The sequence below is a fragment of the Sciurus carolinensis genome, chromosome 11 (genome assembly GCF_902686445.1).
Source record: "Sciurus carolinensis chromosome 11, mSciCar1.2, whole genome shotgun sequence".
NCBI classification, from domain to species: domain Eukaryota; kingdom Metazoa; phylum Chordata; class Mammalia; order Rodentia; family Sciuridae; genus Sciurus; species Sciurus carolinensis.
Window position 1 is genome coordinate 76,349,866 of NC_062223.1, and position 18,336 is coordinate 76,368,201.

Genomic DNA, 18,336 nt, shown 5'->3' on the forward strand with positions numbered 1-18,336 from the left:
GAGCAATAAGAGTGCAAAAAGAAGTTGGCATGGTGGCGCACACTCATAATCCCAGCGGCCCGGGAGGCTGAGGCAGGGGGATTGAGAGTTCAAAGCCAGCCTTGGCAATTTAGTGAGGTCCTAAGTAACTTAGGGAGACCCTGTCTCAAAATAGAATACAAAAGGGCTGGGGATGTGGCTCAGTGGTTGAGCAGCCCTGGGTTCAATCCTCCTAAAAGTGCAAAAAGACATTACACATACAGTTGGCTTCTAAATCTCTTCATTAATAGAACCGCAACATGAATGTTTAATTCTTCCAGCTGTCCAATACACGATTTTCAAATTATTCAGACATACTAAGGCAAATATTAAAACTTGAAGATAACAAATTATAATCTAGAGGTGGCCTATGGACCACATTTGGCCTACATATCATTTTATATGGTCACCAAAATAATTTTTAAAAGTTCTGAATTAAGCCAGGAGCAGTGGCACAAAAAACTTGGGAGGCTGACAGGAGGATCACAAATTCAAGGTCAGCTTCAGTAATTTAGTGAGACCCTTTCTCAAAATAAAAAATTAAAAGGACTGGGGATGTGGCTCGGTGACAAAGCACCCTGCCAACCTAGTCTAGAAGAATGGATCTATCAGAACAGCCACAAAATGGAATATTTAAAAATAAGAATAGTTATCCATAAATATATATATATTTATATATAGATATATGCCAAATTATGGATAAATCCCAAAAAATAGCAGAGAGAACAGGGAGGAGTGTAGGAAAATAGAATTATACTGTGGTAAATTACCTGTACCTTATGTACAATACTGAAGTATATGCTGATAAGCCAAAGATGCACACTGGAAATCTTAGGAACCACTGCAAATATAACCAAAAAGGTTAGGCTAAAAACAAAACCAGCAGTCAGGCACAGAGGCACATGCCTGTAATCTCAGCAGGTCAGGATGCTAAGGCAGGAGGATTGCAAATTCAAAGCCAGCTTCAGCAATTTAGTGAGTCCCTAAGCAACTCAGTGAGACCCTGTCTCTAAATAAAATACAAAAAAGGGTTGGGGATGTGGTTCAGTGGTTAAGCACCCCTGGGTTCAATACTTGGTACTAAAAACAAAAAAACTTTAAAATGCCCCTGGGTTCAATCCCAGTACCACAAAATAAATAATAAGCTAAATGTAGAAGACCCCAGGCATAGTGGCACATGCTCATAGTCCCAGCTACTTGGGAGGCTGAGGTAAGAAGAATACTTGGGTTTGGGGCTAGTATAGGCAACATATTAAGACCCTGTCTCTTAAAAAAAAAAAAAAAAAAAAAAGGGTAGAAGGATGGAAAAAGATATACCATGCCAACATTAATTATAAGAAAGCTGGAACAGCTATTCAAGTATCAGACAAAACCAAACTTCAAGACAATTATTAGAAATAAACAAGAATATTTCATAAAGATAAATGGCCAATGTATCAGGAAGACTAAAGCAATGCTAAAAGTTTTACAGTTGTAAATGAATACATTAAAAAAGACAGATCTCAGACTTCAGTATAGCTCAGTATTAAGAGTACTTGCCTAACATGCAGGAGGCCCTGGGTTTAATCCCTAGTACCCCCACCCTCACCTCCACCTCCCAAATCTTCAAATCAATAATCCAACTATACATCCTAAGGAATTAAAAAAAAAGATAAACTAAACCCAAAGTTCCCAGAATGAAGGAAATAAAAGATTAGGGCAGAGATTTATGTAACAAAGAAAATGAAAGTAAAGATAGGAGGGAGGGAGACACATACACATATCTGTAAGCCCAGCTACTTAGGAGGCTGGGGAAGAAGGATATCAAGTTTGAGGTCAGCCCAGATAACTCAGTGACACCCTGTCTCAGAATAAAAATAAAAGGGCTGGGGATGTAGCCCAGTGGTAGAGTGCCGAGTTCAATTCACAGTCCCATTTTCCCTCCCCCAAAATGAAAATTCTTGGCGTACAAGCTATTAGTCTGAAGAGGTATACAAGATAAGGGGCAAAGACTGGATTCTTGAGTTGAGGATGAGAAGGGACAAGCTTTGGAGTGAAGAGTTCTAAGACCCATTAAGACTCCATGTAATCAGTCCCATTCAGTATCATCCCCATGGGGTACATCTTATTCCAGGGCTTTACTTTTATTTTCATCAATTCCTTACTTGACAGTAGCAGCACTACCTTACTGTTACTCCTGGGGACAATTGCAGCAGTATTCTGATCTGTGGCCTTTATTTGTATAGTAAGAGGATCAGCTGTGGTTGACCCAAGAATGGGGCTTTCCTCTTTTCTGCAAAGGGCCAGATAGTAAATCCTTTTGGGCTTTTTAAGTCATGAACTCTGTTGCAACTACTCAATTCTGCCCTATGAAAGTATGGCTGAGTTCCAATAATACCTAAAACATGTAGTACAGCTGGGTACAGTGCAGTGGCACTTGCTTGTAACCCAGTTACTTGGGAGGTTGAGGCAGAAGTTCAAGGCCAGCCTAGGGAACTTAGTGAGACTTTGTCTCAAAGTAAAAGTGGTTGGGGGTGTAGGTTAGTGATAAAACACACCAAAGTTCAATTCCCAATACAAACAAATAAACAACAAAAAATCAATCAAGTTAGAGTAGATGGGAGGGCTCTAGTTTGTCAATTCCTGTCCCAAAGCTAGGTGTAGTTCAGAGTGAGGAGGCAAAAGCAGAATTTAAACTATTTTTTCCTAATAAAGTCAGTCCTCACTAACGACAGGACACAATTTCATCATGGTGGGAACATCACAGAGTGTACTCACACAAACCTAGATAGTACAGCCTACTACAATCCTAGGCTACATGGCGTCCATGTGTTATGTTATAGCCTGTTGCTCTTAGGGCCATGATGAACAAAACAGCACAAGATTAAATTGAGCACAAGAGAAGAGGCAATCAAGAAATGCAGTAGCTGGGCACTGTGGTGCACACCTATAATCCCAGCAGCTGGGGAAGCTGAGGCAGGTGGACAGTGAGTTCAAAGCCAGTCTCAGCAACAGCGAGGCACTAAGCAACTCAGTGAGACCCTGTCTCTAAATAAAATACAAAATAGGGCTGGGGATGTGGCTCAGTGCTCAAGTGCCCCTGAGTTCAATCCCTGGTACCCCTGCTCCCCCAAAAAAGTGAGATGCAGTAGACAAGACATGTGGGGCTGGCTGGTGCAGTGTGGCATACTGTTTCACAGTAACCTTTTTCTTTTAAATAAGTAGATGTATGCTCTAAAAATAAAGTTAAAAGTATAGTAAAAATAAACCAGTAACATTTATTATGTCTTGTACATAATTGTATGTGCCGTATTTTTTTTTTACAACTGGCAGTACAATGTATGTTTATACCAGCATCACCAGACAGATGAGGAATGTTATGACATTATAATACTGTAAGAATCCTTTCGAATTAAAAGTCCCAAATTGTTTTTTTGTTCCTCACCCCAGCTTCCTTATGCTGAAAATGGAAACTGAAATTGTAATCTGTCTGGCTAACACAGCCTGGCTAAATCTACATATGTATATATATCCTGGATTTTGTTCCTATAAGTTGTAACATTCTGGTAGGACTGCTTGAGGCAGATTGGCTCCCTTCCTAGTTGGTCAAACTGTGATTAAATTCATTTTTCCTTTTTATATTGTTTTCTCTTATTTCTGATGTGGGTAGGCAACTGAATTCAGTCCATCAGAACTCCAGCACGGCCTTTGGTCTAGGTTGCCAGTAACAATATCACTAGCCAAAAGGAATTTTTTTTGGCTGTTGAAAACTTATGGGACCATCACTGTATATGTGATTCATCATTGGTTGAAAGGTCATTATGTGGTACATAACTGTATACTGCCTCTACCAGGGCCATCTTTCAAGTGGCAGCCACTCGCCCACTCCTCCAAAAATTAAAAAGTCTTTGGACTCTCAAAGGATTTTTCACATTTTTTTCTTGTTCCCCACCCCCCTGAATTCCATGTTCCTTTCATAGTTCTAGAAGCATATGCTAATTCAACACCTTGGCAGGAATGGGAAACCAAGTCCATGATTGTTTTCTTCAGTGTTTTATTTATATATTTTTGGCAGCAAAATTGTGTTTATTAAAAAAAAAAAAAAAAAAAAAAAAAAAGCCTAGACTATGAACACACTTCACTGCTTCAGTTAAAGAACCCCAAGCCAAATAAAAAGACCAATAGTAAAAGCAGCATACTGGTTACTTTCTTAAAGATACATAAAAAGAATCAAATGCAACAATATAGGAAGACTTTTCAGAAATCACAACTTCTTCCAAATAAAGAATATGACCCATCTGCCATATTGAACTGACATTTATTTCAGGACATGCCATGTCAAAATAAAACAAAAGAGTCAATCCTTGCTTTTAACAATAATATTGTATTATAAAAGCACTTTACAACTCCATCCCATCTTTGAGTGTAAGTTACAGGTATGTGGGCTAATGATTATCTGAAAACATTTCTCTATTTAGATCCATAATCCAAGTGCTCTCTGAATATTACAAGGTGACAATAAGTGACAAGTGAAGGAGGAAGAGGAATAGAGGGGAGCAAGGTTTTCTGAGTTAAGGGTTTTGTAGCAATGAGAAGATGAGGAAGTATGAAGTTATTTTTGTTGTCTTTTCATCTTTATACTGTGTTAAGTAATGCTTACAACATAAATTCAGCAGGCTTTTCCTGAGCTTTAACTCAGAAATTTTCTCCCTGCAAACAATGTATTTACAGATGTGTTTATTAACTTACACAGCAATCTCACAATAACTAGTAAAGGTTAAAAGGGTGCACTCCTAGTATATTTGTTTGCAGTGTTTTAAGGGAAATGCATATTGCCATGGTGATGAAGCTCTAAAAAGATTCACCAAAACATCTAAAAATTCAAAGTTTAAAAAAAAAAGGCAAAGAAATAAATATCACCAAAGAAGATTAATTGTAGCTTAAATATAAAACTAAATCACTAGTTAATTAACCAAACTATACAAATCTAATAAAAAGCAAAACCAGCCTGAAAGACCCAACATTTTAAAAAAAATGCTAAAAAATAAGGCATAAATCTGCGCATTGACTTTTATTTCCATTCTCTCCTTTCCCTTTTCAATGTTCTTATCTGCCTCCAGGGGCTTATAAGAAAATTATTTTCATTTTCATTTTGACTTCAAATGTTCAAAGTATAGTATTTGCTATTCTGCAAGGGCTCTTTTGTTGGTAAGCTTAGGATATCATTATTTCTATTTGTTATAATTTTGACCATGTCATCAAATTTAAATTCTTTCACTGTTTCTTAAAGGAATTTGTCTTTCATAATGCCTTGCCTGCACAGCATTTTTTAAAAGAAAAACTCCAATCAAAATCTATTGCTTAAAAGGGGTGGTGCTTTTGATTTTCTTTAAAAAACAAACAATAACTATATCAACAATTTTAAAAACCTTGGGAGAAAGAGCTAATTGAAATTGTATGATTTTACCATGAATAATTAAACATTAAAAACCTGTTCTGAAACACTTGGTCACTTTTTTCTCCCAGAGTCTAATAAAGTACATGTGAAAGGGTCATTTGTCTTGGTCAGAAATAGATTTTTTGTTCGTCTACTTGTAAGTACTCAGTATGTTCATTAGGACTCATTTTGAAGATACATCAGAACCCTTTCCTCATTCAAGCATAGCCTACCATGATAACTAAGTGACCTCAAAAAAGCTCATTCACATCAGTGCTCAAGAATAATTTTGAACATCTTGGCCTAGAGCAAGTGGCTATCTGTAAAACTGAAGGACAATTCCAGTGGGTTTGCTGTGTTGCCTCATCTTGTTTGTTTTGTGGGAAGGTAAGAATAGGGACTGCAGATAAGAAAGAGATGAGAAAAGCAGGGAGAGATCAAGTAGGTAGGTAAATGCTGCTGAGAACATACTGCTCCTTAACCAAGCCATGCTCATATTGTTGAGATTTCCATCATTGTAAAGTACATTATCATAACATTAAAAAAAGAAAAATGTTAAGAAAATGTATCTGATCTTTAAGGTTATCACTGAAATATGCTGGAATCTTTTGGCTTTTTGTAAAATATAAATAATGAAGACACTGACTTTTTTTGTGCTTGTGAAGCTAACAGATCATCTCCACGAGACAGGCAGCAATGATAAATTGCAATACGTTATTACTGAAGGGAAAAGGTTCAAGCCAATATTCACACTGCAGTCAATGAAAGAGTATGGGAGCCAAAGCAGTGAGCTTCTGGAGAAGGGTTGAAGATGCCATGAGGGATTAGCAGGAACAGCCTCCTTCACTGACTGGTTGTTCCTGAGGCTTTTCCAGTTTTATGTCAATCACTGGAACAAAATTTAAGGAGCCATAAACAGAAAAGCACAGTTCTAATTATTCTTAACTCTGACATCTTTGGCAAACCATTTACAGTTCTACTTGACTTCAGAGCCTACACAATTGCTATATTCTATATAGTTACCTCATCATACATGGTATTCTAATGGAATAAACTTGCTTATGTCTATTACATGCAGCAAGAGTCAGAATGAAATACAAGCTCTATTCATGGCAATCTATCATAAAAATACTATTCTACAGGAGTAAGAAACAGTACAAAGATGATATTCGTTATAGAATCATCTATAATAAAAGTTTGACAATAACCTACAATAGAGTTCCAAAAATGGGCAATAAACGATGGCACTTAATAGAATACATTATATTATGAAAAGTAATAAAGATGGCTTGAAAAATATAAAATATTTAGAAATGGGAAGAGTTGAGGACAAAATATTATGAACTCTATTGTTTACTAAAAAGGTCTACATATGAAAAAATGTTAGAAGATTGTAAATATAAAACAATGAAACATCAAAATTCAAAATTCTTGTAAATAACTGATTATTAGATGTGCTTCATTATGTTTTGTTTCTGCACTAGAGTCTATGATAAAATTGCATTCTGAGTTATTTCTTGCCTGTGCCAAATAGCTCAAATGTTAGAAAAGGTAGGAAAAGAAAATGATTGTTTATGGGGAAAAAGTCCAAAATAAAGAAGGAGTAGACTGGGATTCTAAAAGTTTCTTATCAAAAAGCAAACCAAAAACCAACACTCTCACTGGGCATGCCTGTAATCCCAGCAGCTCAGGAGGCTGAGTCAGGAGGACCATGAGTTCAAAGCCAGCCTCAGCAACAGTGAGGCACTAAGCAACTCAGTGAGACCCTGCTGTTTCTAAATAAAATACAAAACAGGGCTGGAGATATGGCACAGTGGTTGAGTGCCTCTGAGTTCAATCCATGGTACCCCCTCACCCCCGCAAAAAAAAAAACAACAACCAACACTCACACTGAATAATTATAGTGAGTAGCAGGTTGCAAATGATACTTAATAATAGACCTCATTTGTGTATAAGACCTCTGAGTTTTTGTTCACCTGAGTCATCAATTCCTGACTGTAGAAGGAAATGGCACAATATTCCTCAGCCAGCAAAGGAGAACTCTGAGAATGATTATCAACAATAAAATTTCCTGAAAAAACAAAAAGGATACTGTCTTCTCTGCTTCTGTCCTGTGTGCTTTCCATTCCAGGCAAAGCTGCCGCTACACGTCGGAAAAGCTGTGAGAGAGAAATGGTAGTAAGGTGGATGGCTAGTGGGTATTGAGTGAAAGGATATGGCTTCTGGGTTATTCTTCACTTAGACCTAAGCATCATTAAAGCATATTAAAATGTCTATTCATCCTATAAACTAATATCATATAAAAAAACGCTAAATACCAAGCATGAACAAAGACAATTTTTGTTTTCCAACAGATGAGACAAAACAGCTGTGAAACAGGCAGCAAAAATGTCACTTGAGTCATAAAATATTACAAAAAAGTTATCTTCAATAGAAGAAACACCCAACCTGATAAGATGTTTGAGAAATACCTGGGAACAGATACTGACTGAAAGAACAACAGATTCACATTTAGGCCAAGTAGAATGTCAGAAGAAACTGCCTGATCATTTCCATTATTTCTCTTTTAGTTAGGCCTGTAGTATAGAATTCTTTTATGATGTAACTCCCTTGTATCATGTGCCTACTAACTTAAGGCATTATCTAAAACTCTTTAGGGATATAAAAATGTACCTTTTTTGGGGGGGAGTGGGTGGTACAGGGTATTAAACATATGCCCACACTTGTGAGGCAAGCACTTTATCACTGAGCTACATTCCCAGCTCTTTTGATGGGATTACAGGGATGTGACACAGTGTCCAGCTATTTTTTAAAATAGTTATCTTAAGACAGGGCTCACCAAGTGGCCTGCTTGGCCTTAAGCTTGATCCTTCTGTCTAAGCCTCCCAAGTAGTTGGATTACAGATGTATGCACCATGGTACCTAGCTCAAGGGAGTCTTTAAATTCATGAACTTGCAATGTGGCAAAGCAGAGACTCAAACAATTCCTTATGTCACAATGTGATAGGTTATTACAAACAGAGGAAGTAGAAAATGACATAGAAAATGATATGAGAATATATATCTAAGAAGGTTCTCCTTAGCTGGGCATGATGGCACAAGCCTGTACTCCCAGCGAATTGGGAGGCTAAAGCAGGAGGATAGAGAGTTCAAGGCTGCCTAAGCAACTTATTGATGCCCTAAGCGACTTAATGAGACCCTGTCTCAAAATAAAAAATAAAAAGGGCCAGGGATGTGGTCAAGGGCTTAAGCACCTGGGTTCAATCCTTAGTACCAAAAAAAAAAAAAAAAAAAAAAAAAAAGGAAGAAAGCCCTCCTTAGGAGCATGAGAATTTTTAGGATGTGACATCTGAGCTGGGACTTAAAGGCAGTTTTAAAATTTTACCTGGCTGGCCAGACATCACAGTGAATGCCTATAATCCCAGTGACTCGGGAGCCTCAGGCAAGAGGATCCAAGTTCCAGAAGAGCCTCAGCAACTTAGCAAGGCCCTAAGCAACTTAGTGAGACCTTGTCTCAAAATAAACATAAAAAAGGGTTGGGAATATGACTCAATAGTAAAGCAGTCCTAGGTTGAATCCTCAGTACCCGCCCACTCTTCCCCAAAAATCTCTTGGCTGAAAAACACATTGTATAAAGTACTCCATAAATGTTGCTTACTTAAACCGAGAAGGAACAATGAATGAAGAGCTAGAGATGAGGAGCTGGATCTGTGTGTTAAATTGTTTGGGGCAAAAGGAGCAAACTAAAGATTTTATCTGTTAGAAAACAGTCCAATAGGGTAGGAATAGGGAAAAAAGGGGAAAACTGGTTGTTTTGGTTCTATAAGGTTTAGGAACATTTTAATAGATACCAAATTAGGTATTAGCCTCAATATTCTTCCCAAACCAAATATTAGATTTCAAACTGTAGAATGCTTGCTTACCTTAACATCATTTCTAGTATGCCAGAAATTAAGCAAAATCAAAGATCATGTAGTGTTATAAATGACTAACATATCAAATCCATATAAGGCAGTGCATCTATTTGGATTAAAATATGAATACCCATATTTTAATATGAGTCCCAAATATAAACATTTTAGACATAAAAATACTCTTAATAAATGACTGTGAAAGCTGCTATCATAATAAATGAAAGTAAAAACTTATACAAAAGCTAAATGAAAAAATAGATCTTTACAATGTAATAGATATCTTTAGGAAGAAGATTATGCCCTTTTAAGCCAACAGGTGATAATAAAAATTTAATTAGGCCAGGTACAGTGGTGCATGCATCTGTAATGTCAGAGACTTTGGAGGCTGAGATGGGGGATAGTAAGTTCAAGGCCAATCTGCACAACTCAGTGAGACTGTCTCAAAATAAAAATTAAAAAATGGGCTGAGATATAACTTAGTGGTAGAGTGCTCCACTGCCCCTTGTTCAATTCTTAGTAATACACACAAAATAATAAAAAAATTAATTAGTACAAAATTAGATAATTCTAATGTTTTTGAAGTTATGATATATTAATATTATTGAATTAAAAGCAGAATACCAACTTTTGTCAGTTCAAAACTTCATGCATCAGGAAAAATTCCAATAGCTGTTGTTATATTACCTTTGATCTTACCATAAATAATATAGAGTGTGGGGGGAAATATATTTTATAGAATATAAAAAAGCAAAAAATAGTATTCCCCCACCAATATCAAAATAGGTAGTAAGTAAAGTACTATGGCTGACAATGTGGCACTATATCACATTCTGATAGTGTTTTTAGGATAAAGTTTTAGATTTATTTCTGTATTCCAGAAATTCATTCTATATACTAACATTCAGTTTTGGACATCTAACCAAAATATATATTCAGCATATTTCTGATTTCTGAGGGGCTGATTTCTGAGGGAAGAGAATGAAGGAAAAGGGAGGGCGTTTTATAAAAAAAATTCAATGAACAGACAATTCATCAAAAATAATGCAGGTGGGAGTGGTGGTACATACCTGTCACCCCAGTGGCTTGAGAGGCTGAGGCAAGAGGACCTTGAGTTCAAAGTCAGCCCTCAGCAACTTAGTAAGGCCCTAAGCAACTCAGGGAGACCCTGTTTCTAAATACATATCTTTTTTTTTTAAAGGGGAGGCTGGGGAAGGGATATAGCTTAGTGTTTAAGTGTCCCTGAGATCAATATCTGCCCCACCCCCCCAAAAAAAGCAATGTATTTCTTAGTTAATACTTTGAACTACCATGTCGTTTTCTCATGACAGAAAAATTCTATAAGATTAATCAATGCCAGTTACAAGGGAAAAGACTTTAACCTATTACTTAAATGTGCTTGCTTTCTTTCAGTAATGGGGATTGAATCCAGAGGCACTCTACCACTGAGCTACTCCCCAACCTTTTGTTTTTTATTTTGAGACAGGGTCTCACTAAATTGCTGAGGTCAGTTTCAAACTTATGATCCTCTTGTCTCAGCCTCCTGAGTTCATGGGATTGTAGACAGGTGCTGTGACGATCAGCTTAAATGTCTATTAATAAGATTTTAATTTCTTTTTGATTTCATTCTCTCATTCCAGGATTTTTCTACCTTGATTGAATTATATAAGTTAACAAAGTATGGTCTCTAAATATTGAGATAAAATCCTAACATGTGTGGTACTCCTGATAAAATGAAAAACAGGTAATGGTTTTTGTGAGTTAAGAGAGAAGCTAAAAAAATAAATAAGTAGAAAAATAAAAGGCAGCTCTGTTTCGAAAATTAAGAAGTAATTTTAATTATATGTATATTTGAAAGAATAGTAAAATCAAGCCCCATTAGAATCAGGAACTTCAGAGCAAAATCAGATGTTCAGACATACCATATAAATAAGAAGAAACAATAAAGTTGTAAGTGGGTTTTGAATTTAGGACAAGACTCTTGTAGCAGAAATCTCTCTTCATTATCACTACATACCTATATCAGTCTATACTGGTCAGGCTTTTGGAAAAAACATGTGCTTGGTGATGAAAGTGTTCTAAAGTCAGATTATGGTAACAGTTGTACAATGCCACATATTTATTAAAATAACTGAACTGTACATTTAAACTAAGCAAAATTTATGGCATATAAATTATATAAACATGATATATAAATTATGTTACATATAAGTACATAAAGTACATGGTATCCCTTATTTGAAATGCTTGGAATCAGATTTCAGATTTTGGAATATTGTATATATATATAATAAGACATCTTAGGGATGGGACTAAAGTCTAACCTGAAATTTATTCATGTTTCATATGCCCTTTGTACACACCGACTGAAGGTAATTTAACACAGTATTTTTAATGCAGCTGTAATGTCAGATGTAGAATTTTCCACTAATGAAATCTAGTAGGTAATCAAAACACTTCAGATTTTGGGGCACTTTGGATTAGGATATATAACTTATACTTCAATAAAGCTGTTAATGTGGGAGTGATTAAATATCATGAAAATACTAGCCATCAGTAGTGTTCTCTGTACCTGCTGATGATCCCAGAGCTACTGGTTACTCCAATAGAATAATTCAGATGAAGCTACCTACTGTTTTTTCCTGGAACACTGGCTTATGGTAATACTGTAGTAACTTCTATCACTCAAAATCTTAAATTGTCTCTGACTTCTAGGATTCAAATACTTATCATTTGTTATATTCCACACACATTGCTAGTTTCTGGGATTATGTAATTTTGAACGGTTGGGGAGAGAAAGAAAGAGAGAGATTGATTTTTAATATAATTGTGATAAGATTCAATAACAGTGGTTTCACAGGGGCAAGGTGTCTGTGAAAACACAAAGTTATTAGCCTAGCCAGAAGGTAGGGTAGGAAATGTCAGAGGAGATGTAGCTGACATCTTAATTATATAAGGCAAGAAGGGAATGGGAAGTATAGTGCAAAAACGAAAAATAATATAGAGATTTTTTTTCCCACAAAGCTAATTCTAATTGAAAGGATTTTTACTTTTTGATCATTTGCAATTTAAAAAATTTACTGTTACAAATCTTATGAATCATATTCTATGAGATACTGCTCTGATTAAGCAAATGAGTCTTTGGCTGACTCTTCTTGACGAAAACTTAGTAATATGAGATTTCTGTATTTTCCTGCCCTCTCCCTCCAAACACTCCTGCTGTAAACACTGTTTCAACACCAGCAGTTTAGTAAGTCTAAAATCACCAGAATGTACTTTTACCACAAGCAAAACACTGACAACAAATAATTGCTTTCATTTACCACAATCTTGCCACCTCTGAAACTATTAATGTTTACCTTCAGATTAGGGATGTAGTAAGAGTATGTAAGTTACAACAACCATAAAAAAATAGTTGTCCTGTGTACAATCTGAAAAGTGTCAAGTCTTTTTTCATTTTCCATGCTTTTTACTTTTTTCACTGTTTGAAAATATTTTACTAATTTATGAAGCCTTTTTACTAACTAGATGAAAACTTTACACTAAAGAACATAATATTCATGCAATTATTTCGTGTTTTTTCAATACTCAATGGACACTTACCTGCTTTACATTGTATCCTGCTTTTGCACTGGTTTCAATGAACATAACATTTAGCTCTTTGGCTTTCCTTTCTCCTTCCTCAATTGACACTTGCCTGAAGGAAAAAAAAAAGATAAATTCTTACTTTTGAAATATGACATTATTAAGATTATAAACAGAGTTCTGAAAATAACCTTTCTTTATGTAGATGATAGTTACATAGGCAATATTAATTTTAAAAATTTGTGGGCTGGGTGCGCTGGCTCATGCCTATAATCCCATGGACTGTAGAAACTGAGGCAGGAGGATTGCAAGTTTGAGGTGAGTTTTAGCAACTTAAGTGAAGTCCTAAGCAACTTAGCAAGATCCTGTCTCATAAAAAGCCTTCTTTGTAGGGAATGCAGCTCAGCAGTAAAGTATCCCTGGGCTCAATCCCAAGTACCAAAAACTAAAGGAAAAAAAAAAAAAAAAATCTGCACTACACTTAAACTTTGTACGTTTGTTTGTATGTGTGATATACTTAACTAATTTTTATTAGTTAATTAGTTAACATTTAATTTCTTTTTTGTACTGGATATTTAAATTCAGAGCAGTTTATCTCTCAGCCCAATCCCCAACCTCTTTTTAAACTTTATTTTGAGACAGGGTCTTGCTAAATTCCCAGGCTAGCCTTGATCCTGCAATTCTTCTGCCTTAGCCTCACAAATAGCTGGGATTGCAGGCATCTGTGAACATGTCCAGCTTAAAAGATGTTTTCTTACTGATTTGCTTTTACTTGAATGAACTTAGTCTGATCATTTTTTTGTTTTGTTTTTTTTTGGTGGTATTGGGGAAGGAACCCAGGGACACTAAGCTATATCCCCAGACCTTTACATTTTTTTAAAAAACTATTTTAAAAACAATAAAAACTTAAAAAAAATTCACTAAGATGCTCAGGCTGGCTTCAAGTGTGTGATCGTCTTGCTCAGCTTTCTGAGCAGCTGGGTTTACAGAAGTGTACCACTTGGCTAATCCTGTAATTTTTTTACTATCAAAAACTTAGGGGCTGGGAATGACAGAGCACTAGGCCCACAAAACAAAAACAAAACAAAATCCCCCCAAACCCCACCAAACCAAAATTTAATAGCCAACTTTTTTCTTAATGGCTTACTTCTTTCCCTTAACCCATTAAGTCACAAGTTTTTAATTCTGTGGATATTTCAAAAAAAATGACACAAGTACATTAAAATAAGTTGAAATCATTATCTACAGTGATATACATAAGTATATATATTGTTATAATACATGACAAACAATACTTTAAAATCATTATAACTATAATCTTATTACATAATTGTATATTATATACTATATTTGTTTTTTTTTGGTACTGGGGGTTGAACCGGGGCCGGGGGGGGGGGTGCTTTATCACTGTGCTTTTTCCCTGTCCTTTTTACTTTCTGAGATGGAGTCTTGCTAAATTGCTGAGGATGTCCTCAAACTTGTAATCCTTTTGCCTCAGCCTCCATAAGCACTCATTACAGGCATGAGCCACCATTCCTGGCATTATACATCAACCCTTCCTTCCTCATAGGTGTTATACCATTCGACATTGTCCCAGCTACTTACATCCCTACAGACTCCTGAGTAATTGAGATAATAGACCTGAGCCACCACAAACAGTCATGTCCTTTATTTATTTTTTATGGTACTGGGGATCCAGGAACTCAGGAATGCTAGGGAAGTGCTTTTACCACTGAGCTATAGTCCCATCTCAAAATAAAAAAGGAAAAGGTCAGCAGCTTAGGAGGCTGAGGCAGGAGGATCACAAGTTCAAAGCCAGTCTCAGCAATTTAGCAAGGCCTTAAGAAACTTACCCTGTCTCAAAATAAAGAATAAAAAGACCAAGGACTTAGTTCAGTGGTAAAGTGTCCCTGGGTCAATCCCCAGTTAGAAAGAGAGAAGGTGGGGGGGAGGGTGGCAGACAGGGGATGTCAGCAGTAGAATGCTCCTGGGTTCAATCTTTTAAACAGAAAGATATCATATTAGATGCATTAATCAATTGCTTTTTAAACCTCAGGTGTTAGATATGGTAAGATATCAATAAATTCCTCTCTTTCTAATTGCTACTAAGTATTTTCAATACTTCCAAAAATTATATATCTGATACGCTTGTGATACACATTTGGGCTGTTTAAACTTTTTAGCACTAAAGTAATGTTGCACATAACATTCTTTTGTTGTTGTTGTTGTTGTTTTTGTTTGTTTGTTTTTGCAGTGCAGGGGATTGAATCCAGGGCCTTGTGCTTATGAGGCAAACACTCTACCAATTGAGCTATATCCCCAGCCCACGTAACATTGTTATATGGTCATCTTTGAGTGTTTCTGTGGGTTTCTCTGTGAGATACTAGAGGCAGATTTGAGCCCATGAGTATTATAAATTACAATATTATCAAACTGCCCACCTCCCAAATTATCAGTTACTTTTTAGTGTATGACAGTTTTTGTTTATTCAAACTTTTGATAACACTGTGTATTATCAATGTTCTGAGTTACAATCACTCTTTTAAGTAAATATGACCCTTATGTATTGAAACTGAACAATCTTTCCCTTTATGGCTTTAGAATTTCATGTTATGCTTACACAAGGCCACCCTCTCTACCAAACATTGACCAAAACATTTTCTTTTAGTGATTTCTGCTAAACAATGAAACTTTCACTAATATGGAAGTCATTTTAGTGTAATGAACAATCTCTAATCTTTGAAAAATTAATAGGTGAGAGGTAATACTCTGGCAAAAATTACTAAGAATGCTGGTAACCCCAAAGCAGTTGACAAATATTACCTTTAAGAAAAATTATTTTAAGGTCTGGGGATATAGCTCAGTTGGTAGAGTACTTGCTTCATAAGTACAAGGCCCTGGGTTCAATCTCCAGCACAGTTAAAATAAAATTAAAAAAAAAAAAAAAAAGAAAAAAGGAAAAGAAAAATTATTGTAAATATAATTGAAGTTTCTAGCACTTGTGCACTCAGTTAAAATATTAAGCAGTAGCCAGGTGTGACAGCCCAGATGTGTTACCCCACCAACTTGGGAGGCTGAGGCAGGAAGATATCAAGTTTGAGGTCAGTATCAGCAACTTAGTGAGACCTTCTCTCAAAAATAAAAAAAATAGGGCTGGGGAGATAGCTCAGTTGGTACAGTGCTCACCTCGCAAGCACAAGGCCCTGGGTTTAATCCCCAGCACCGCAAAAAAATAAAAAATAATAATAATATTAAAAAAATAAAATAAAAAAATAAAAGGCATGGGGGGTGGGTGTTGAGGTTGTGGCTCAGTGGAAGAGCACTTGCCTAGTATGATGCACTGGGTTTGATCCTCAGCACCACATTAAAATAAGGGTATTGTGCCCATCAAAATAAATAAGCAGGGCATGATGGTGCACGTCTATAATCCCAGAAATTACAGAGGCTGAGGCAGAAGGGTCCCAAGTTTGAGGCCAGCCTCAGTAATTTAGCAAGGCCCTAAGTGACTTAGTAAGACCTTAACTCAAAATAAAAAATAAAAAGGACTGGGGCCAGGCATGGTGGTGCAGCCTGTAATTCCAGCATCTTGGGAGGCTGACAGGAGGATTTCAAGTTCAAAGCCGGCCTCAGCAAAAGCAAGGCGCTAACCAACTCAGTGAGACTCTGTCTCTAAATAAAATACAAAATAGGGCTGGGGGTGTGGCTCAGTGCCCCGAGTTCAATTCCTGGCACAAAAATAAAAAAATGAATAAATAAATAAAAGGGCTGGGGATATACAGCACCCTTGGGTTCAATCCCCAGTACTGCAAAACTAAAGAATTAAACTAAGACCTTTTTTTGAAACTGTAGTACTCATTTTATATTTCAGGTGCCTTTGGCAGAAAAGGCCTTGTAATACCTCCACTAGTCTTTGAACATTAGATTTCATTGCAACACTTTAATTAATATCATTCAATACCCAAATCTCATTACCCATCTTATGGATAAACACATGATAGTAAAAGCTCTATTTAGTACTATGTTCAAGACTATCTTAAGCAGAAATATGTGCAGCATATCACTTATGAATGCTGAAAGCAGATACTGAAGCCATGGGTTCTAGAGCTAATGTTAATATATTTTGTATCCTGTGGCTTCAATATGGCTTGGCACTTTTGACTAAGGTATCCACAATTAAGATACTCAGTTCAACTACACCGTCTGGCTCATACAAATAAAAAAAAAATTTAAAAATAAAATAAAATCACACACAAAAACCTACACCACTGACTGATAACAAATTTTATAATATTACAAAAAGTGTACAGTTTAATCATAATTTTTAAAAAAGGTGCTTTAAAAAATGGTTAGTTCTTTAACAAAACACCACTTATGAGAGACTTTAAGAATGTAAAATATGTACAGGCTTCATGTTTAAACAATCTTGTACAAGAGCTATTTATACATGGGCTTCCACTAAATAACTAATTTTCCCTGAAGTCCTGAGTTTACTATTTACATATTAAATATTTTATATTCTCATATTAAAGAAAAGTTTAAACTAAGGATTAAACATACCTCCTTTCAAAATAATTTTTTAATGAACCAAAGTATAAAATAGATAAACACAAAAGTCAGGTATCCCACACACACAAAACCACTTCATACCTCTTGTCAGCAAGATCTGTTTTATTTCCTACTAGCATGATGATAACATCACTTCCTCTTTCTGTTCTGACATCATCAATCCATTTTGTAGTTTGCTGGAATGAATTAACATCTGGTATAGGAGGGTGGACAGAGAGATTAGTGTTACTGAAATGCCTCCCTAAGTGATGGATAGCACTACCCCAAATACCCTGCAAGTTGGAAGAGGGATGGCACATTAGGAACCCACTTTTAATGTGCCTACAACATAACTCCATTTTATCTGATTACATCTATCAGTGTCTAAACAAATCTGAATAATAAAATCCTCAAGATTCTTTTTAGAGTAAGTTAAACTTTTTTTGATAATTAAATGAGTACAATGTACTATGTAATTGAAAAAAATTTAAAAGCTTTTTGAAATATAAGGACAGCTATGCAGATAATATGGTGTTATATTGCCACAATGCTTTTTTTGATCACTTACACATACCAAACATGACAAAGAAAGCATTTCCAAAAGTATGTCAGCCAGTAAGTCCCAACATATCCAGAAATTTATAAAGCCTTCAAATAGATTTCAACATCACTGTGTTTGTGTTGCTTACTCAGTTTGTGATCACTTTAACCTAAAGTTCATTAGTTTCATGTACCAGAATCACTTCTAACAAAATTCATCTTTTCTAGTGTTGGATTGTTTTCTTTTTGGGGGGTGGTGCTAGGGATCAAACATAGTAATATATTCTAAAGAGTACTTCAATACTTTTTTTTTAAAAAGTA

The 18,336-nt window shown here is 35.8% G+C and overlaps 1 protein-coding gene across 2 annotated transcripts in view; it reads right to left on the reverse strand.

Moving 5' to 3' along the window:
- Positions 1-4,298: 4,298 nt before the first annotated feature.
- Positions 4,299-18,336, reverse strand: part of Rab6a (RAB6A, member RAS oncogene family) — a 68,031-nt gene continuing 53,993 nt past the window's right edge. For both annotated transcript variants that reach the window (XM_047517164.1, XM_047517163.1), the window contains exons 5-8: positions 17,578-17,689; positions 12,949-13,042; positions 7,527-7,593; positions 4,299-6,323 (exon numbers count right to left, since the gene is read on the reverse strand). In XM_047517164.1, the coding sequence (XP_047373120.1) occupies positions 6,259-6,323; positions 7,527-7,593; positions 12,949-13,042; positions 17,578-17,689 (338 nt within the window). In that variant the 3' untranslated portion in view covers positions 4,299-6,258. The remainder of the gene's footprint in view (positions 6,324-7,526; positions 7,594-12,948; positions 13,043-17,577; positions 17,690-18,336) is intronic.